The following is a 21,175-nucleotide window of genomic DNA, read 5'->3' as shown; positions in this document are numbered from 1 at the left end:
TGAAAACCAGCTCCCTTGGGATCCTGGAGTCCCCCGGAGTGGGAGCCACTGCTCTGCTCTCGGCTACTGGTTTCCCTGTCAGTTGACTTACAATGGAGCTGGCAGTCCTCCTGTGGTGTGTGCGTGCTAGTATGGCTGTAGACCCGTGCCCACGCAGGCCCAGTGCAGTGCCCCCTGTGTGGACAGCACAGGAGTCTGTGCACCAGGGCTTCCACTTGCCAAGACCACCCAGCAGGCTTCTTCCACGCCTGAACTCCCGGCCTCCTGGGCAGCTGGATGTGAGGCAGGTGCAGGAGAGACGGTCAGGGCCCAGCGAGCAGCCCATGGGCACCAGTCCTCTGGAGAAGCAGGCACGTGCCGTGGCACCGCTCAGCAGGTTTCCAGAGTTGAGACGCCATCTCGGAGGGCACAGCAGGGTCTCAGGGCAGAGCATGGTGGCTCCATGGCAGGCTGGGAATGCTGTCTGGAAGTTACCTGACCCCTCCTCCGTCCTCACATGTGCCCTAGCCCTGCACTTGGGTTTAGGTGGCCAGCACTCTGTCCTGCTGTACCCGAGCTGTGCAGTAGACTGCAGCCACTGCCGGCCTTTGCCTGCCCCTCTGCTGCGGTGGGGGGCAGTGGGAGGTGAAGTGAGACAGCACAAGTCCCGTGCACAGTGTGTAAGCAGCGTGCGTGCTCTGTGCAAGCTGTGTGCACGCTCTGCAGGCTGTACCATGGCAGGGCCTGGGCTGCCTTCCCCTCCAGCGCCCAGCTTCATCCTCTCCTTCCTGGGTTTTCTTCCACTAGACTCAACACTTCTTCCATCAGTTCCTCTGTCTTGGTACTTCCTCCGTTTGGGGGCTTGGAAGGCAACTTGGAACAGAGAGAGAAGTCCTGCGCCCACCTCGGTGGCTGTTTTCACGTGATCTGCCTGTTGCTAGTTCGGCCCTGCCTGCTTTGAGCCTGTTTGCTCACCTGTAGGGGAGTGTGTGTGTGTGTGTGTGTGTGTGTGTGTGTTTGTGTGTGTGAGCTTTGGAGTGGCCCTGCCCCCAGAGCACCTTGCACAGGCTCAGGTGACAGGTTTATAGGCGATTCCTAAGAGCAGGCGCCAGGCAGGAGCTGGGCAGGTGGTCATCACGAGGCTGTCCCATCCATCACTGTTGCCTGCTGCCCTGGGATAGCCAGTCCTCCTTCCATCCATCATTGCTGGCACATGACATGGGCGTCCCCCTCCCCCTATCCCCAACCAGACCAGGGCTGTCACTGGCCAGAGGGGGATGCATGCCTGGCTTCACAGCCATGCAGAAGGGTTGAGGCCTGGCATCTTAAGCCCTAACTCTTCCTCCCCCAAGGCTAGCCCAAGTCCCATTGACTATGCTTCCTGTCTGTCCCTGGACTCCCTCAGCTGTCTCCTCTGTGTTGCCCCTCCCCCAGCCACACCACCATCACCTCTCCCCACTGGTGTGTCTGCAGCCCCTGGCTGATACCCTCACATGATCCAAGTTCCTCCCTCCCATCATCCGTTCTCCATGTGCAGCCAAAGAGACTTGAGAAGGCAGGACAGGCCATGCCACTCCCAACTATCGGTCTTTCCCCGGCTCCCTGTTAGTCCTGAGCTAAAACATACCCCTGGACGCCAGGGCTCTGCTGCCCCTAAGCCTTAACTCCTCCATCTCCCTGCCACAAAGTGCTCCATCCACTGGGAGCCCTGTCCACTTTCACTTCTTCTCTTTCTGCACTCCCTGTGACCTCCACGCAGTCACCCTGGTCACGTGCTCGCCAAACATCCCCTGGTGTGTAGACCAAGCTTCAGGCGGGTTCCTGGATCTGTTCGCTTGTCACATAGTTACTGAGCGCCTGCCATGTGCCGGGCACCAGGGCTATCCACGAGGAACAAGGAAGACCAGGAAAAAATGCAGGCGACATTCTTGGGGAGGGACAGTCAGAGACACACACGGATACACCGAGGTGTTAGGTCACGGTCAAATAGCATTGTTAAGGGTGTGACGGCTCGAATAGACAGCAACGCTCGGGGAGCAAGCACTGTGGAGATGTGGGGGAGGGTCCTCCTGGCAGAGGGAAGAGCAGGTGCGGAGGCCCGAGGTGAGGCAAGGATGTGCTTGGGTGACAGCTCAGGCTGCGATGGAGCAGGCGCCGAGACACAGTGCCAAGCGCATCCCCAGCCTGTGCTCCCTTCTCCCACCTCCTCCCCCAGCTGGGCAGCTCTTCTCTGGGGGACACAGATGGGTGCTTGTCTTAAGCCCCTCCTCCAGCTGCCCCTCTAAACACTCACAGTGGGGACAGGAAGTCTCGGCCCTCGTCTCCCAGCTGCCTGGGTGAGACGCCACCAAGCCAGGCCGGCCTGTGCAGGAAGGGACAGAGGCCCCATTGAGCCCACTCTCTGGGCTGCCAGGGACAATAGCCGCTCTGAGGAGCGGGAACATCAGCGCCATGGCTGCCCAGGAAGTGGTCAGGCCGTGGGCCTCCCCCTTCCAGGGACCCCCGCCGGCCTTCTCCCCCAGCTCCCATCTCAGGCTGACAGCCGTGCCCACGTGGCACTTGGCCCTGCCCTGCCGGGCCCAGGGAATCAGCGAGGAGCCATGCACTCCCTCCTCCAGAGAAGCCTGGGGAGGAGACACAGATATGCAGACCGAGAGGTGTGTCCTGAGTGCTTCCGGCCGAGATGCACAAAGTACAGGGGGCTTGTGGGGTGCAGGGGAGACGTGGCAGGGAGTGCCAATAGGGAAGTCTTCCTGGAGGAAGAGTCACGGTTCTGAGGAGCTTCTGCAGCCAGGGCCAGAGCTTTTAAATTTTTATTTGTTTGGTTTTGCTTTATTTGAAAGGTCAGAGAGACAGGCAGAGAGAGATCTTCTATCCACAGGTCCACTCCACCCACTAATGCCTATGATAGGGCTGGGCCAAGCCGAAGCCAGGACCCTGGCATTCTATCTAGGTCTTCCATGTGAGTGGCAGAGACCCAAGTACTTGAGCCATCACTGGCCACCTCCCAAGGTGTGCCTTAGCGGGAAGCTGGAATCACACACTCTGATATGGGATGCAGGTGTCCCGAGCAGTGTCTTTACTGTGCCGAACACCTGCCTCCTTGGCCATTTAAAAAAACATTAATGCATTTATTTTTGTGAAGGGTAGAGAGATAGAGATCTTCCATCTGATGGTTCACCCATCCAATGCCTGCCACACCTGAGGCTGAGCCAGGGTAAATCCGGAGTCCTGCGTTCCTTTTGGGTCTCCCACGTGGGTGGTAGGGGCTTAAATACTTGAACTATCATCTGCTGTCTCCTAGGATATGCATTAGAGGAAGCTGGGTTGGAAGCAGAGGAACCAGGTCTTAAACCAAACAGGCATCCCAAATGTCCAGTTAACCTGCTGTTCCAAACACTTCCCCAGCGGCATAATTTGGAAGCAGCTGTGACACAAACAGGGCAAGAACTGGCATCTACCATCGGTCCAGAGGTGGGAGGAAGCCACGGCCAGGCGTTATGCCAGGACTCGAACTCTCTCTGCCTCTCAATCTTGTGTGCTGCCTACTGGTGGGAAATTTGCACCGGGAGGGTCTCCAGGGAGTGCCTGGGCTAGGAGTGCCACAGAGTATGCCTGCCTGCACACCCCCAGCCCACAGCCATGGTGAGGCAGGCATCACTCAGATCACCACTGTGGCCTGCCAAGCTCAGACGGAGACGCAGAATCCTTCTCAACACAGTGCTGTGGCAGCAAGCCATGGAAGGATTTGCCTTCCCAGGTTCTGCCCCATCCTCCTGTTGACAGATGGAGCCGCTGAGACCCAGACAAAGAAGGAACTGCTCCCAGGTTAGGGGAACGAGTTGGTGGCATTGTGTTGGGGTGACCAGGAGGAAGATAAGAGGTGCCCGCCTTTGAGCACTTTAACTTGTACAACATCTGAGATTGTGGGGGGACCAGACTGCTCTGGACAGAGCTGCCCTGTGGCTTCTGAAGAAGGAACCCCCATTTGCCTCTGCCCTGGCACCCCTGTCCTCCATGGTGCTCACCACAGCTCTCATTACTGAAATGAAATTCTTGCTGGGGTTACACCTGTCTTGGCAGCACCCCACTCCAGTGCCTCATATATAACGGGGACCCACCATGTGTGGGAGGTATGCATGCAGGGCCCGTGGCAGGTGAGGTAGATGCACATGGTGACTGCTGGTTGGGCCTTCCCCACTCTGTGGCCTGTAGAGGACAGCAGGACCCCTGGGGGCAGCCTGGGCCGGGGTTCCAAGCTGGTCAGATACGTGCCAGTGTGTGGTGAACAGCCAGCCCGGCCAGGGTGGTGCCCAAGCTCCCTGTTGGAAAACTGAGGCCCAGAGCACTGGGCTCCAGTCCTGAGCCAGGGGTCTCGCAAGCAGAGCAGGGAGCTGAGCTGGGGTCTGCTGGCTTCTGTCCAGGCTTCCGGACACCCAACCTGGCCAGCAGCCCTTGCGTCTGCAGCTCGGGGCTGACTTTTCCTGACAGCTGGGCCCGTCGGGAACTGTGTGTGCCGATGCCAAGGCAAACATTGGTGGTGGAGGTGGGGGCAGGAGGTGCCTGCAGGCCCTGTGTTCCTTCACTCTCCTGGACAGTCGGGGCTGGAGCCCCTGAGCAGCCAGGCCTCCTGCTCCGTGATCGTTGTTCCCCGTGATGGTTTCCAGATGCTGAGGAGTCACAGGTTTGGGCCTGGGCCAGGGGAGCCAGCCAGCCCTCCCCAGCACACCACTGCTGCCACCACCGGCTCCATCGCCAGTCCTGCTGTTAAAGAGGTGGCCCTTCCTCCCCACCCCAGGCCGCTTGTAACAGCAAGTGTGCACTCGCTGTCCCGCAGGCCTGTCCCGCAGCTCCTGGGGTGAGCCATGCTGGGCTGCATTCCGGCTGCATCTAACTTCCTGTATGGCTTAAGCAAGTCACTCGCCCTCTCTGTGCCTCCGTTTTCTGGGCTGTAGAATGGGCATGTGGAGAAGGCAGGCTCGCTCTGACACTTCTACTTTCCCAGCCTGTGGTCTGCACCATGCAAGGCTATGGTTTCCAAAGTGGGTCCCGGACCAGCGCCATTAGCAGCCCCCAGGAATTTGCTAGAGACAAAACCCCCGGGGCCCACTCCAGATCCATGGAATCAGAGTCCAGGGGTGGGGCCAGAAGGCTGTGTACTAGCCACGCCCCCCATGGTTCTGATGCAAGTTCACGTGGGAGCCAGGAAGTGCCTGTGCTAAGAATCAAGAGCTTGCAGCACAGGGATCAGAAAGACGGGTGCAGACTCTGTATTGTGTGGCTTGGGGATGGATGAGGAAAATGGACCCCCATCCCCCCGCCTCCCCGCCAACAGTTACTGCACTGAAGAAGTGAGGTGCTTGCACCCTGCTCCCACACGGGGAGTGCTCCTCTGGCTGACTTAGCCGGCATGGGAGCCCTGTGCATAGGATGCAGGGTGCATGTGCTGCTTCCCTCACAGGTGCACAGTGGGAGGGACGTCACGGAGCCCAGGGCGGGTGGACAGGCCAGGAAGCTTCCAGGAGGAAGTATGGATTTGGTCGGGAGGTAGGCTGTGTCTGGCAGTGGGACTGGGTTGTGCAAAGGTGGGGGTGAGAATGGATACCACCAGCTGGGCTCCCCCGCCTCGGGATGGGCACCTGCCCCCTCTCTTCCTTTCTCAGAATCCTTGTTGGGTGGGGCTGCCCACAGACAGGGCAAGGAGAAGGTTACAGCTGACGCTCTGCAGAGGCACGAGGTGCTGTGGGGTAGCGAGGCCTGGGCCAGGATCCCAGCTCCACCGCTTGCTGGCTGTGTGACATTGGGCAGATCTCCCAACGTCTCTGTGCCTTGGACTCCTCACCTGCAGGAGTTACAGGGAGGATGGGATGTAGGTTAGAGGTAACACCGCCCATGGCAGGAGCTGCGAGGGCTTACAGCCGGGGCCCAGGGAGGGGAGCCGGCCGCTGGGGGCCAGTTCACCACCCTGCCTCCTGCAGAGCTGCCTGCGCTGAGTGCTCTGGGCACAGGGACGGTGGGGAAGGCTCAGCTGCAGCCAGGGCTTTGAGGCTGGGAAATGTCAAGTTTGCTTCCTCCCCACGACCCCCTGAAGTCTGGAAGAGGAAAAGCGCGAGTGCAGGCAGGTTTGTGCCGAGTGCTTGGCCCCCAGGCCTGGTCGGTCTCCCATTGCCACCACCAGCTGACCCCATGGAACCATGGGAAGAGCCGGAAATGTCTGCCCCAGCCACAGAGCCTCTTAACCGCTGCTCTGCCCACTTACAGTTGCCGCAGGTGACCCCGAAACCACCGCATGGCCTCTGTGCCTGGTACCTCCCCCTGTTACCAGGGAATTGGATGATGGCCAGAAAGACCAGGGTTCAAGGCCTGCCGCTTATTTGCTCTGCGACTTTGGACAGGTGCCCCCGCCCCTCTGAGCCTCTCTCTCCTCAACTGGAAAGAGGCTCCCAGCGAGGCCGTGAGCCCAGCACTGAGCCAGCCCGGCACACAGCGGACACTCAGCGCTTTGTGCGCCGGGGCTCACCTGCTGGGTGCTCTCAGGGGTAGGAAGTTTGCTTGCCTTCTACCCCTGGCCGGCCACAGGAGGAGATCAAGGCCCAGAGAGGGGAAGGTGATTTATGTGGGGACAGCGCCCAAGCTGGAAGTCAGGCCTGCAGCCCCGCGCCAGGCAGCCGTGGGAGCCCCAGGCCCGGGCTCCTGCCAGAGTGGCCCCAAACTGCTGACTTCAGCGTTTCTCGGCCAGAGCAGATCGGATTTCTTTTCTGGCACGCGGCCACCCTCCACACCCTTCCCCCATCGCTATTTTGAGCTGAGTTCGCTGTCCCCTCCTCCCAGGGCTGTGGCCCTAACACCCGAGCCTTTCTCTCCAGGCTGAGGCCTTGCCACCACTTAACCCCTGCCCCGGGGCGTTGGGCACAGCCTCCCTGCGGCCAGGTAGAGCTGGGCTGGTCACCTCTGGCCAGGCCCTGCCAGGGTTGGCCTGGGGACACAGAGCCAGGGGCCTGCCTGGGGCAGCCATCTCAGTGGTTAGCATGGCCATCAGGGGGCTTCCTGGGAGCGGACATTCTTCATAGCAGGATCAGTCCAGCCCCGCCCCTCCTGTCCTGTGACCTATGCCCTGCCCTGACCTCCGCTCTCCACCTCACACCTCACCCTTCATGGGTACCGCCCCTTTATGGGGACATCCCCCCCACCCCCCACAGTCCCAGCTGCTGATTCCAGCCTGGGCCTGGTGCCTTGAGACATATGGTGGGCCCTGAATAGCCACACAGGCCACACACACACACATACACACAGGTTAGCTGGCAGCAACGTTTCAATTCAGGGTGGAATCTCAGGTCTGGCACACTGGAGGTAGCTCGGGCAGAGCAAGTGCTGTAGACCACAAAGCCCCCGGGAGTTGGGGGTGGTCTTCGCCAGGGGGCATCTAGCCTGGGTGAGGACCTGGGATGGGAGAGATGGGTAGGGAGGTGCCTCCCCAGCTTGCCCCAGAGGACACCTGGCAGTCACTGGCCGGAGCAGTGTTCGAGGCGCAGGACACCCCAAGAGTGAAAGCGTGGGCTGGGGAGGGTCACTGGCAGGAGGTGACTTTTAAAAATGTTGGTGTACACTTTGTGGAAAGGACAAGTGGCAGCTGGGTTGGGAGGTCCGCAGGGGCTTTGTGGGTCTCAGGGAGATGGGGTCCCAGGCCCGAGTGGCCGGGAGAGGGCTTGGGGAGACTGCCTGCCAGAGCTGGGGTTGTGGCCGTAGCAGGAGAGCCGGGGGCACGGCGGGACCTTGACAGCGACGCGCAGGGCCTGGAAACCCACCGGGGAGGACGCGTGGGTTTCCGGGGAGTCACTTCCAGCAAAGTCCCACCCACGCCCGCGCGGTGCCCGATGCCCGGCGGTCGGTCCCTGCGGCCGTCACGTGAGAGGAGGAAGCCCGGGCCATTTGCAGGCTGTGATTCGGATGTTTTCCACCCCTCAGGCCTGGCCCCTCTTCCCTTCCCCGCCTCCCTCGGCCTGTGGTTCGCCAGTGGAGGAAGGCAGGAAGCAGATAACTCAGGGAGTGGCTGTTCATGTGATCCAGAGACCTCGCTTTCCAAAACCTTCTGCTTGGAATTCCTCAGCCCGCCCGCCCCGGGGTGCTTGGAGACAGGGAGTGGTGGGGGGGTGCTTGGCGGGGAGTCTCCACACTGCCCAGGTCTCTGCCCGGCTGGGCTCTGTCCATCCCTGTCTGTGTTTCCACATTGCTTTTCGGAGTCTTTCCCGCGTCTGCTCCCTGCTGGTCACTCAGCTGGCCCCTTGTGTCTGCGCTGCCCCCCACCCCTGACCTGGCCTCCGCTGGGCCTCCTCCCTCTTCTCTTTGCCCTCTCCTCTCTATCTCGGCCCCTTCCCTTCCCTTCCCTGCCCCCCACCCCCACCCGTGCCCCCTCCCCAGAGTTTTCCTGAGGCCTTTTCCTGTGCCTGTGAAAGCGCTCATTGTTCCCTGCCCTGTGACATACTCTAGTGTTGTGGAACCAGGATGGCATTTTTGCGGTGGCTTGGGGGTGGGAGGGGTGCCTGGGGGGGGGGGGGGGAGCCGGGCCTGCTAGGTCCCTGCTGGCCTGCGGCAAGGGAGGGGGCCTGGGGCGAGGAGGCGCTTGAGGTACTCTCTCCCTCCCAGCATCCCATGGGCCAGGCGGCCTAACCCACCTGTCCCTGTGCCCACCACTTCCTGTGCCCACCTCTTCCTCCGCCGGGGCCTCTGTGGCCTGCAGCTGCCTGGACCAAGCCGAAGAGGCAGGCGGCCCTCCCACCTGCGGGGAAAGAGGAGCATGGATTTTGGCACCTAGCTCACCTGACCCTGGTTCTGGCCCTGTCGCTAATTCTGCGACTTCGGGCCAGCTCCCTGTCCTGGTCCCCAGACTCAATGTCCTCATTGGAGCTCTGGTTTCACGGATTCTAGGTCACCCCTCAGGACATGCTCTGGCCCCGGGCCTGTCGCTCGGGGCGCCCATGTGGCCTCTGCCCAAGGATGCGAGGCCCGTGTGTTTTCTCAGGTGCGAGTCTTACTTAGACTTGAGCCTGGGGGCACCTGGCCAGGGGCATCTGTGGTTGCGTGGGCCACGATTGGGGAAGAGGTCCAGGGCTGACCCCTTTCAAGGCCCGGGACTGTGAACCCCCTGAAGGCAGGTCATTCGTCATGTGTCTCATTTATTTCCATATTCCTGGTGTTTTCCACAGAGCCTGGTGCAGAGGGTGTGCTCAAGACTTAGCTGAATGAGTGAACACTGAGATGTCCCCTGGGGTCAGGGGTCAGAGGTGAGGTCGCGTTCCCAGGGCAGGCTCATTTTTTCTAATTTTCCCACCATTGTTTCACCGAGAGGCTGCGGCTTGCTTTGGAGTCAGCAGATGAGGTTCAAGGCTTGGAGAGGCCGCAGGGAGAGCAGACTGTCTGTGCCGGGGGAGGGGCCACACCTCCTCTGTGGCCCAGGAGCAGGGGGCAGGCCACACCGCCTCTCTGTCTCTGCTTCTTTGCCGAAGCCTCTCTGGGAGGGGAGACCCGAGGCTGCAGGAGCACGCACAGAGAGGCAGCACTTGGGCCCACCCGCTGGCCCCTCCTCTGTGTCTCGCCTCTGTTCCTCCCAGCTCCAGCCAGAGCCTCTCAGCCTGGAGCACAGAGGGGCTTGCTCACCCTCCATGGCCCAGGGGAAGCTCACGCTGACCACAGTCAGTCCCACCCCCATTCTGAACACAGGGAAATGGAGGCCCAGAAAGGGGAAGTGGGTTCTCCTGAATGCTGGGACCCGGGACAGCAGCAGCCCGTTCCTACCTCTCACCTCCCCAGTTCGGCAGGTGCTCTGCTTCCTGCAATCCTGGCACAGGGCACAGCGGTTGAGAAAGTGGTCTGAGTCAGACGGGCTACAGCCTCCCATTTCCTGGCAGTGTAGCCTTGGGCACGCTACAGAACTGTTTCCTGCCTCAGCGTTCTCGTCTGAAATATGGGACTACTCACACTCAGCTCCGAAGGCTGTCGCAAGGACTAGACTTAAAGCTGAGTGCCCCAGAGCTCAGCATGACACTGGCCTGCTCTCCTGGGAAGGTGGCAGGAGCAACCAATCTAGGGGAAGCTGACGGCTGGGGCTGGGCACTGTCCAGGCCCACTGCTGGAACTATTTGGAGAGCAGAGGCCGTGCACACTGGGGCAGAATCCGGCCTGGACATGTAGGAATAGCTCAGCCACAGCCCTCCGCAGCCCACCCTGCTGCCCCTCCTGGGCCCAGTGTCCCTCTGATGCTACCAAAGACTACAAGGTCCGTCTCTGCAGCAGGAACTCCTGGTCCCTTAAACTTGGAGAAGATGTGATGGGCGCAGTGAGGAGTGAATTCTGTGGTTGGGGCAGGGAAGCTCAATGGACATGAACATGGTGTAGCACAGTCAGCAGCCGGGGCCAGCCTGAGCCCCCACCCTGCCCCAGTGTCTACACCTGCAGGGGCAAAGGGGAGGCAAGTGTAGACAGATCCACTCTCCTCACGCAAGTTCTCACCTTCTTGGGAAAGCACAGGGCACCCCCTAGTGGGCAAGAGAGGCCTGCAGGCCAGGAAGTTGGCAGGTAACTATTCTCTTTATCCAAGCCATACCTCCTCTTTATTTGAAAGGCAGCGTTCCAGAGAGAGAGACAGAGATCTTCCATACACTCTACACTTCCCATTTGGCTGCAATGGCCAGGGCTGGGCCAGGCGAAGCCAGGAGTGTAAACTCTATCAGGTCACCCATGTGGTTAGCAGGGGCCCATGTACTTGGGCCATCCTCCACTGCTTTCCCAGGCACATTAGCAGGGAGCTGGACTGGAAGTGGAGCAGCCGGGACTCAAACTGGTGCTCATACGGAATGTCAGTGCCAGAGCGTCAGCCCCCATACCTCCCGTTTAAAAACAGCCATCAATTAGGACAGAACATAGACGTAGAAACAAAATCGACAGCTGCTCCGTCTCCCAGAGGCAACCCCTTAACCCTCCTGGCTGGTTTCTCCCTTTCACAGGTGTTGGCACGGCCATCTTGGGTCACTTGTCCTGCCCCCCCGCCACCCCTGAAATGTTTTCCCAAATGTTTAACACAGATCACCATCACTGTTTTGATGGCTGCATTATCTTTCATCCAGTGGGCATAACATAGGGATTGAGGACATTGCTGCTAACCCCTCGGCTGCTTCTGGGTTGCTGCTGTCCTAAATCATGCTGTGGGGTATGAACGCTTCAAACCCTGCAGGGGTCGGGTCTCTGAGGACAGTCACCCACCCGGAGGGGTGGACGTTTCTGAAGTCTGAGAGTGCTGTGTCCAGTCGTCCTGTGGAAATACAACAGGGAGACATGCCTTTGTAGCCCCCACCCCAGCAGCCCCTCCCAAACCAGCTGCAAGGATTGGAAGGGCACCCACAGTCACCAAGTGCAACCGTCTGGCCAAGGCCAAGGTCCCCTCAGCAGCCTCCCTGATCATCGTTCACCCTGTCTTCCATGCCTCCAGTGACGGGGAGCTCACCACCTCCAAGCCCCCCTGGAGAGAGCTTAGGGACCAGTGGGAAGCAGTGTCCAGATGGAGTCAGCAGCCTGAGCCCCTCTCCCCAAGCAGGCGTCTTGTCGACAGCTCCTCCCCTCTGCTCCTCAGCTTGGGTCTCCCTTCCCACCCCCACCCCCACCCCCAGCCGGCCTTCTCCTTCCCAGGCCCCCTTCCTAAGGTGCTTCTAGCCCCTCTGGGGGGGGGTCAGAGGACCTGTCCCTGTCCCAGATTCACTGTGTGTCCCCAGGGGGCCTGTCTGTGCTGCCAGGGGTGGTTCCCGAGCCCCAGGGAGCTGTGCCTGGGCTGCTGGCAGAAGTGGTTCCCAGAGGGGTACGTGGCAGGGGCCAGGGGGAGGCGAGCCTGCTGGGGCCTGGCAGCCTTCCCAGCCCGGGCGGGCGGCGGCCCCCGCGGAGCCCTCGGCAGTTACCGCCTGTTCCATGCTCAAGTTTATGAGAAGACGCTAAGCCTCGCTGGGAGGAGGCAGAGGCGCCTGTGTCCTGGTGGGAATCCCTGCTCTCGTCAGCGCTGCCCTCCCTGAGCCCTCCCAGGGAGTGGCTGCGAGCTGCCCACTGGCCAGTCGCGCCTCCATCCCCTGCCTGTTTGCCCCTGACCCGCAGGGGAGCCCAGCCAGTGCCTGCCCCTGGGCTGGGCTAAGCAGGAGGCCTTAGGAATTCTCTCATAAAATTCCTGCTGGGGCAGGATGGGGGTGTTCGGGGGTGGGGGTGGGCGGTGTCTGTCTTCCCAAGCGCTGGCCACGGCTTCATGAAGCAGACACGCTTGGGGTTGAGAGAGGGAAGGGTGAGCCCAGTGTGCCCTTGAGAAAGAACCTCCTGGACCTCGTCTCTTGTGCCTCACATGTGCAAGCTCTTTGGGAGGTCCTGCCCCTTCCTTGTGCCTCAGTTTCGCCATCTCTTAAATGGGTTGCTGCCATCCCCTAGTGCACAGGGTTCTGGAGAGACTAGAATGGGGACCATGGAGCCGTGGGCACGAAGCCAGCATGGAGACAGATGCCCCTTCTCGTCTTCCCTTGTCTCCTGCCAGCAGCATCTTCAGAGCTTCTGTGGCCTTTTTCCCACCCCAGGTCTTTCCGTGAGAATCTCAGAAAATGAGGCAGCTGATACTGTTCCATCCTTTGTCACCTTCCCAATCCAGGGATAGAGAGCACCCTCCCTGCCCCGCACAGGCCTCCCTCCTATCTCTGGAATCTTCCCTTTACACCATGGGCCTGTTGGTCCCAGCCCGAGTCTCTGTGTCACCCTGGTCTCCTGCACTCCCTCTCCCTGGACAGGCCCTGGGAAGGCTTTGCTGGCTGCTGAGCACTGGCTCTGTGGGAGACCCCAAGCCAGGATCTACACACACACACACACACACACACACACACACACGACTGCATCACGGCCGCCCAGCAGCCGCGGCTGGCAGCCCTGTGACATCATCAAGGTACACAAATGCTGCACGATTTCCCAAGGGCCCCCCAGGTACTCACAGGCAGAGCCAGGATGTGATGCTGGCGTCTGGGAGCTGAGTCACCTCCCACATGGTGGGGTGTCAGAGCCCGGCCCTCCCGGTGTGTGGTGCCTGGCTGGACAGCCACTGTGGAGCTGGCACGTGGAGGCCACCAGCAGGTGCCGGAGGCCAGGTGCCGCATCCTCGGGCCCTGGCCGGCAGCTCCAGGGCTGCAGCTGCTCTCATTACGCACGTGGCCACGCTTCCTACCTCAGCCCTTGCTCTCCTCCTTCATCCTCCCTTTGGTCTACTGTCTGTCTCCTTTTTTTCTGCATGGGTTTCCTTCCTGTTCGTGGCTAAAGCCAAGGCTTTCTGGGAATGGAATTTGCAGAGTCTGTCTCCATTTCTGCCCCAGAGCCCCCGCTTCACTCTGTTTCCTGGGGTGACTTGACCCCTCCCTATGACACTTTGACCCCTGCCCTTTGGCCTGGCTGTGTGAGCTCAGACACCGGGTCTCATCAGCTCTCTGAGCCAGGAGGCCCGCAGAACCAGACCTCAGCGTGGGCCTGGCTGGTGACAGTCCCCAGATGTCCCCCCCGGGGGCATCAGATCCCACCCCAGGGAGGTGCCCCACCCCTACCCTTGTGCCTTCACCCCCTTGTAACAGGGTCAAAGCTTCTCAGAGCAGGTATGTGGGGCAATGAGCCCATCTGGAGCTTGCTTTCAGGATGGCAAGAGCGGGGAAACTGAGGCACCAAGTGGAAGAGAAGGAGGCACAGGAGGGGTCAGAGGACCCCCACTAACTTGAGACCTACAGAGCTCTCTGACCCCAGGGGCACCGTGTGACCCCTGTACTACAATCTGTTTATTCCTGAGTGCTCCCCTCCCATAACTGGTTCCCTCGGCTTACTGAGCCCTGAGCCTGCCCGGAACGCACGGGAGATCAGGGCAGTGCTGCCGTCACCGCCTGAGTTCAGATTTATGCAATCAGCACCTGAAATTCAAGTCGTGGCAAGGGCTCCTGGGGAAGTGAGACCCCGATTCCCAAAGGGGAATCATTCCTGTGTGCGGTGCTGCACAGCTCCATAGCGGTCAGTAGGGACGGTGCCCCTGGTGCCCCGGCTCTCCTCCTGGGTGCAGGCCTCCCGGGTTAAGCCCTGGGACAACCTTACCTGGTGGTTACCTTCATTGTCCCTGTGAAGTAACCTGCCCAAGGTCACAGGGCTGGGATTTCAGAACCGAGCCTGGGATCCTAACACTGTGCCCACATCCAGCCCTCTGTACCCGTTCACCCCGCATCTGCAGACTCCACCAACCAGGGAGGAATTCAGTACAGAAACTGCACCCGTAATGAACACGTTCGGACTGTGTTTCTTGTCATTATTCCTTAAACAATGCAAGGTGACCAGTATTTATGTAGCACTTGCGCTGAATGAGGTATTATAAATAATCTAGGGGTGATTCAACGTGTTTGGGAGGATTTGCAGAAGTTACATGCAAGTACTGTGCCATTGTCTATTTTGAGCGCCTGTGGGTTTTCATATCCACGAACCATCTCCCATGGATACCACGGGATGGCTGTACTTCATAAATGGGTGCTCGCCTGGGAAGATGTTTCCATGGAAACGGGACATCACACAGCCCAGGGCTTCTGAAACTTAATGACCTATGAGTTCTCTAGGTCTCATGTGCAAATGCGGATTCTGATTCAGCACCAGGCAGGGCTTAAGAGTCCATGTTTCTAGCAGGTGACTCCGGCCCTGCGGACCAGACTTTGAATCATCTCGATGTACAGCTTGTGTTGAGCCTGTGAGGGCCGCTTAGTAAGATAAATGCAGAGAGCAGCTGGCCGGCACAGAGGGGACACGAAGGAGGCACACGCAAAGGGCCTGATGGGACAGCCACTCCTCAATCCCAGCCAGCAATAATTCTAGACCAGTGTGCTCACGTCTCTGTGAACTCTCCCATTTTCAAGTACTGCTATAACTAGCCCAACTTTTAAAAATACCCTGCAGCCCCAAGTGAGAAACAACCCAAACATACTTACCCAGTCTGACAAATGGGCACAACCACCGTGGCACATTTCTGCAATGAGCTATTATTTGGCAACTTTGAAAGCCGCCCTTGTAAGTGAAAGAAATTGGACACAAAAGGAAACACATCGTCTGTTTCACTTATGTCTAGAGCAAGAAGGCTGTAGACAGTACACTAGTGGCTTTCTAGGGCTGGGAGGTGTGAATGTAGCAGGTTGATAAGGAGTAACTATTATTATATCCTCCTGTGGGCAAGATACACAAGATTATTCACTGTAGCATTGTCTAGGATAACAGAAGAATGAAAACTACTGGATGTTGCGGAATAGTGAGGCAGTGGGGATGTACCTGAGCTTGTGTGGTGGACTGGGTTCTGAAACCGAGTGTGCCAGGTCGACTTGTACCAGGTGAGGGAACGCCAAGGAAGACAGAGCAGATGTACAACCTGTGTCCATCTGCACGTGAGAAGAGAAATCCTGTGTGCGCACATGTATGTGCTGTATGTTTGTGAAGGCAGTCACCCTCAGGGTGGCTTAAGGGAATAGAAGACGGCCTCCAGGGAGGGCAGCCTGGAGCAGGCACCAGGGACCAGGGGCGGCTCGTTTTCCCTGCAGACACTGTGCCTGTGTGGCTTCTTCAATAGCCTTTAAACTGCAGCCTGGGGTGGCCACAAGCACCTGTGTGCAGGTGCACGCCACCACCAGCCCACCGCCGAGTCCTTTCCTGCAGCAGCCCCCACCACCTCCACTCTTTTCTGCGCCCAGGAGGGTCTCCCAGCCTTGGGTTCCCTGCGTGCTCGGTGTGGGGGGGCCTGGGTGTTCCCCAGACTGGGGACAGGAGGTACCTGCAGGAAGGGCAGGAGGGATTGGAAGACTGACAGTAGGGGTCCCACATGGGCATCTTCCTGGCCTCTGACCTCCCCATCCCCCGTGTTTGCTCTGCAGGCACGCCCCAAAGGTGAGGGGCTCACGCCATACCAGGGCAAAAAGCGCTGCTTCGGCGAATACAAGTGCCCCAAGTGCAAGAGAAAATGGATGAGCGGCAACTCGTGGGCCAACATGGGGCAGGAGTGCATCAAGTGCCACATCAACGTGTACCCGCACAAGCAGGTGAGCGGGGCCGCGCTCCCGGGAGGAGCCCCCGAGGGCCACTTGTCCGCTTCTTGGGTCTCCGGCCACTCCTCGCAAGGAGGGTGAGATCAGTGTGGTCTTCCCTTGTCTCCTCTGAGACAGGGTGAAGAGAGGGAGCCCGTTTCCCCAAAAATGGAAGGGGGGCGCTAACGGGGCACCATTGCGTTTCTGAGAAGGGAGGAACAGGAACGGGGGCGGGGGTGTCAGGACAGCAGGATGCTGCACGAGGCGTGCATTTCATTTGTTTATTCAGGCAGGGGACACGTGGGGACAGGGCGGCTGCTGGGCACCGGGCACAGTGCCCGTGCCGGGGGTGGAGACAGCTCGCCCCAGGGAAGACCTGCTGAAGGCAGGCCGCAGAGAGCAAGCCACTCAGAGGGGGTGACCTTAACTCAGAGGTGAGAGAGGCCACTGGGGGCACCTTGCAAGGTCCGGAAGAAGGCAGAGGCTGGGGCTAAAGGGCCAGGAGAGGGGGCACCTTGTCCCTCAGCCTGGAGGGGAGGCAGGGGGAGGCTCACGGGGTTGATGGTGCCAGGAGGAAGAGCCCCACGTCCAAGGCTTCTGCTTTCTGAATGAAAGTGGAGGCGGGGTTCTCGGGGGCCCTCGGGGAGGGGCGGCAGGCCTGAGGGAGGATGGTGACCGCAGCTGTCCCCAGCACGGCTCACCGCGCACACGCAGGTGGACTCAGGGAACAGCGGAGTTTGGGGCATGGAGGCCTGGCTGGTCAAGGAGGGCGGAGCCGGGGCGTCCTTGTAGAAGTGCAACCGTCATGCATTGGCCCCGTATCAGGGCCTGTGCAGCCAGGACTGGAAGCCAATGGGACCCTGGTGGAGAGGGAGGATGCGGGGGGGCCCGGGGCTGGGTGGAGGGGAAGTGGGGGCCGAGGTCTGGGTGTGGCTGAGGAGGGGCACCAGGGGTGAGGCAGTTGGGGGCCTGGCTGCTGCCTTTGCAAGGGTTCATTGCCTCTCATGGGACATCCTCCCCCGAAGGCTCCTCCTGAGCTAGGCCTGTACCAGCCCGCAGGAAGGTGAGGGTCAGGGGGCTGCCAGAGGGAGAGCTCAGTTAGGCAGGCTTAGCCATCAGTCTTCAGAGAGGGCCTGGCTGGACCTGGTCGTGATGCCCGCCGGGGGCCTTGGCTGACCTTCACATGTGTCCCTGTGCCCACCAGGGCACAGTGAGCAGAGTCACGGGTCCCCCAGAGCTGCAGAGCCTTCCTAGATCTCCAGGTGGGAGCCCCGATTTACGTATGCACCTGTGTTTGGAGGGAGCCCACACAGCTGTCGGGAGTGGCCCATGGACCAGCCAGCTTGGCCCCCTCCGGAGCCCTGTGTGCACCACAGCCGTGTGCGGGACCAGGATCCCCGGCACTTCTGCAAGTCATCCTGCCTGTCCTCCCTTCAGCCACCCCATGAGGGCAGCCATGTTGTTCCCCTCATTTTACAGGGAGGAAACTGAGGCACAGGACCCAAGGTCCTCGGAGAGGCTGGGAGCGAGCGGGTTGGGGGTTGGTGTGAAGAGCAGAGTGGGCAGATGAGGGGCCTGGGGGGAGGAGGGGAGCGGGGCGGGCGTCAGGTGCCTGGCTGGGGCCAGACAGTGGCCCGGGCCTCACGACTCTGCACCTTCAGGGCCCGAGCAGAGGTGCAGGGCCCGGCTCACACACCTGAAGCCGGAGGGAGGACAGGGCTCCCCACGGTGGCGGCAGCCTCCTCAGCCCCTACCCCTATATTGTCCCAGCATCTGGCAGGCCAGGGCTCCCCGCTGTGTGCCTTCTTCCGGGCCAGGCCCATTCCTGGCTTGTACCAGCATTCCGGGGTGGGGTGGAGGGGTCAGGGCCTTCCCTGCCTCGTCGGCGTCACTGCCCTGCCAGGCTCAGACCAAGCGCAGCTTCCCTGTGCCTCCCGTCCCCCGTCTCCATCCTCAGGGTGGGAGCCTCCTCCTATGAGGCTCTTGCCAGGGCATCAGCCAGCATTTACTGAGCCCCACTATGTGCGGTAGGGGGCAGAGGCCCAAGAAGCGGTGGCACTCGAGCGGGGTGGCCCAGGCAGCCAGCATCAAGGGGCCCAGGCCCAGGTCTCCTCTCCCGGGCTCACAGGGCTCTTCTTCCTCAGGGAGGCCCGGAGCTGGGGAAGGGGCTGGGGGTGTGTGACCCCTCCTCCCATCGCCCCAGCAGGAGGGGCCCTTTGAAGAGCTGGGTGGGGGGGACGCTCAGAGCCCCTCCCGCTGGGGTGAAACAGGGCTGGGGGATCTCTCCCGCCCCTGAGCTGACCCGGGCAGCACCCTCTCCTGAGAACCCCCCCTCCCCCGCTACCCCCCCACATCTGTTTCCCGTCAGGCTCCAGCTGCAGCTGCCCCCTGCCGGCCCGGCCTCCCTGCAGGGGGCGGGGGTGGCCCCAGGCTGGGATCAGTCCCAGCTGCTGAGTGTCTTCCCGCGACAGAGGGGAGTCATCCTGACAGCTTCCCCACGCCCCCTCCAGCGCCAGGCGGGCCAGGGTCCCCCCGGGAGAGCAGCCCCAACAGGGTCACTCACGGTCAAGGGAGGCCTTGTCCACCAGGGCCCGCTGGCTCCCCTGTCCCCAGCGCACGTCGTAACAGGGAGAATACACGAAGGTAACACTGGCCAGTGTTTCCGGTATGCTCTCTGTGCCCAGCTGTGTTCCCATATTCCCATAATTCTGCAGGCGTTATCCTAGTTATTCTTTTTTTTTATTTTTATTTATTTTTTTGACAGGCAGAGTGGACAGTGAGAGAGAGAGACAGAGAGAAAGGTCTTCCTTTGCCATTGGTTCACCCTCCAATGGCCACTGCGGCCGGCGCGCTGCGGCCGGCACATCACGCTGATCCGAAGCCAGGAGCCAGGTGCTTCTCCTGGTCTCCCATGGGGTGCAGGGCCCAAGCACTTGGGCCATCCTCCACTGCACTCCCGGGCCATAGCAGAGAGCTGGCCTGGAAGAGGGGCAACCGGGACAGAATCCGGCGCCCTGACTGGGACTAGAACCCCGTGTGCCGGCGCCGCAAGGCGGAGGATTAGCCTATTGAGCCACGGCGCCGGCCCCTAGTTATTCTTCACAGCAAACCTAGCCAGTCAGTACACTTATTGGCCCTAGTGGAGACACTGCAGAAGACACCGGCAGAGTATTCCAGAATAATCTCTCTTTATCCTCAAGATTCATTGACAGAAAGCCAGAGTGACAGAGAGAGGGAGAGACACAGAGAAATAGATCTTCCATCTGCAAGTTTACTCCCAAATGGCTGCAATGACTGGGGCTGGGCCAGGCTGAAGCCAGGAGCCTGGAGCTCTATCTGGGCCTTCTATGTGGGTGGCAGGGACCCAAGCACTTGGGCCATCTGCTGCTGCTTTCCCAAATGCATGAGCAGGGAACTGAATGGCAAGTGGAGCAGCTGGGACTCGAACTGGTGCTCTTATGTGAGATGCTGGCATTGCAGGCAGCAGCTTAACCTACTGCAGTACAATCCCCGCCCCTAGAATGGTCTTTAGGACAAGCCAGAGATAGTCCCCATCTGCGGACCTGCTGAACCCAGAGGGTGGAAGCCCCAGCTGGCCGGGTGCAGCCAAACAGGTGCTTGTGAATTCCTAGGGGAGAGCCGTGCTTGGGGAAGGAGGCACCCTCACCCCACACAGGGCACAGCACTGAGGGAGGGTTCTGCCCTCGGTGCAGAAGCCAGGGGCCTGCAACAGGCAGGGAGGGAGGGCGTGAGGTCTGCGGTGGAGACAGAGCTGGGTGGGAGTAGTGGCAGCTGACAGGTGGTGGGCAGTGTGCCCCTCACAGCATGGAGATTGCAAGCAGTAGAACACCACACACATACGCACACACCTTGTTTGCTGTAGGCCCCTGGGCAAGACCCTATATATCCTGGAGCCTCAGTTTCCCCCTCCATCGGGCAGATAGTAACACGCCCCTCACCCGGGCCTGCCTTTGCCACAGGAAGTATAAACCATCGAGAGCACTGTGGTGTCAGGCCTGCAGCCTCTATGGCTCCCCCTGGAAGGCCAGCTCAGGGAGCAGCCCTGGCCAGCAGGGCTGGGGGGTAGGGGGGTAGGGGAAGGGGCTGGAGACCAGGCTCGGTTTGGTGTGGAAGAAGGGAAGACTTAGGGACCCAAGGGAGGCCCCTGTGTGGCTGGCTGTCTGGGATGAGGGTCCCGGGAGCTGAGTGCAGGCCAGGGTGAGAAAGTGCTTCTTCCATAAGTGTATGCAGGGAGCTGCAGAGAGCTGAGCCAGCGAGAGCTCCCCAGCCCTGGGACCCGCGAGCCCTCCCTCAAGCCCACCCTTGCAGATGGCGAGGTGGAGGAGCAGAGGGGTCACAAGGCCAGTCCCAGGTCACGCAGCTCCCAGGCAGCAGAGCTGACCTTGGAGCCTGGGTCTGACATGTGGTCAAACTTGTTCTCCTCTCCCTTAGCCAGGCTGGAGTCTGGGCAGGGAAGCTGGCCATCTGGATGCCCCTTGAGATGGGGCTCCAGCTCTTTTATTACAGGTTTATTTCTTTAATTGAAAGGTTGAGTGACAGAGAGAGGGAGAGACAGACATAGAAACCTTCCATCCACTGGTTCACATCCAAATAAGCCACAATGGCCAGGCCTGGGCCAGGCCAAAGCCAGGCGCCCGGAACTCCATCTGGGTCTCCCACATGGGTGGCAGGGACCCAAGTGTTTTGGTCATCTTCTGCTGCTTTCCCAGGCACCTTAGCAGAGCAGCTGGGACTGACGCAAGCTCCAATATGGGATGCCCACATGACAAATGGCAGCTTAACCGGCTGTGCCACAGTGCCGGCCCTGGTGCTCTGACTTCTTGCCCCTGTCCCAAGCCTTTCCTCTGTGGCTTTAAACCCGGAAGCACAGGCTGGGTTTCATGATGCCTGGATCAGTTCCCTGCGACCTGCATTCCCCACCCTCACTTAGAGCCCCACTGTCTCATCCGTTCCCCACACTGCTCTGACGGTCAGCTGGGACCGGGACTGCACACTGGGCAGAAAAGCCAGGGCCTCTGCCACCCTCAGCTGCCCTCCCATGACCACTCTGGGTAATGGTCACTGGCATCAAGGTTCCCTTGCCCTCG

The 21,175-nt window shown here is 60.3% G+C and overlaps 1 protein-coding gene across 2 annotated transcripts in view; it reads left to right on the top strand.

Moving 5' to 3' along the window:
- ZCCHC24 (zinc finger CCHC-type containing 24) overlaps nt 1–21,175 on the top strand; it is a 56,987-nt gene that overhangs the window by 31,108 nt on the left and 4,704 nt on the right. For both annotated transcript variants that reach the window (XM_002722890.6, XM_089313533.1), the window contains one exon: nt 15,918–16,082. In XM_002722890.6, coding sequence (XP_002722936.1) covers nt 15,918–16,082 — 165 coding nt within the window. The remainder of the gene's footprint in view (nt 1–15,917; nt 16,083–21,175) is intronic.

The sequence above is a fragment of the Oryctolagus cuniculus genome, chromosome 15, assembly GCF_051225735.1.
Source record: "Oryctolagus cuniculus isolate XC-2025 breed Fujian yellow rabbit chromosome 15, ASM5122573v1, whole genome shotgun sequence".
NCBI classification, from domain to species: Eukaryota; Metazoa; Chordata; class Mammalia; order Lagomorpha; family Leporidae; genus Oryctolagus; species Oryctolagus cuniculus.
Note: the sequence above shows the minus strand (reverse complement) of the source record. Positions and strands in the feature narration are given on the sequence as shown.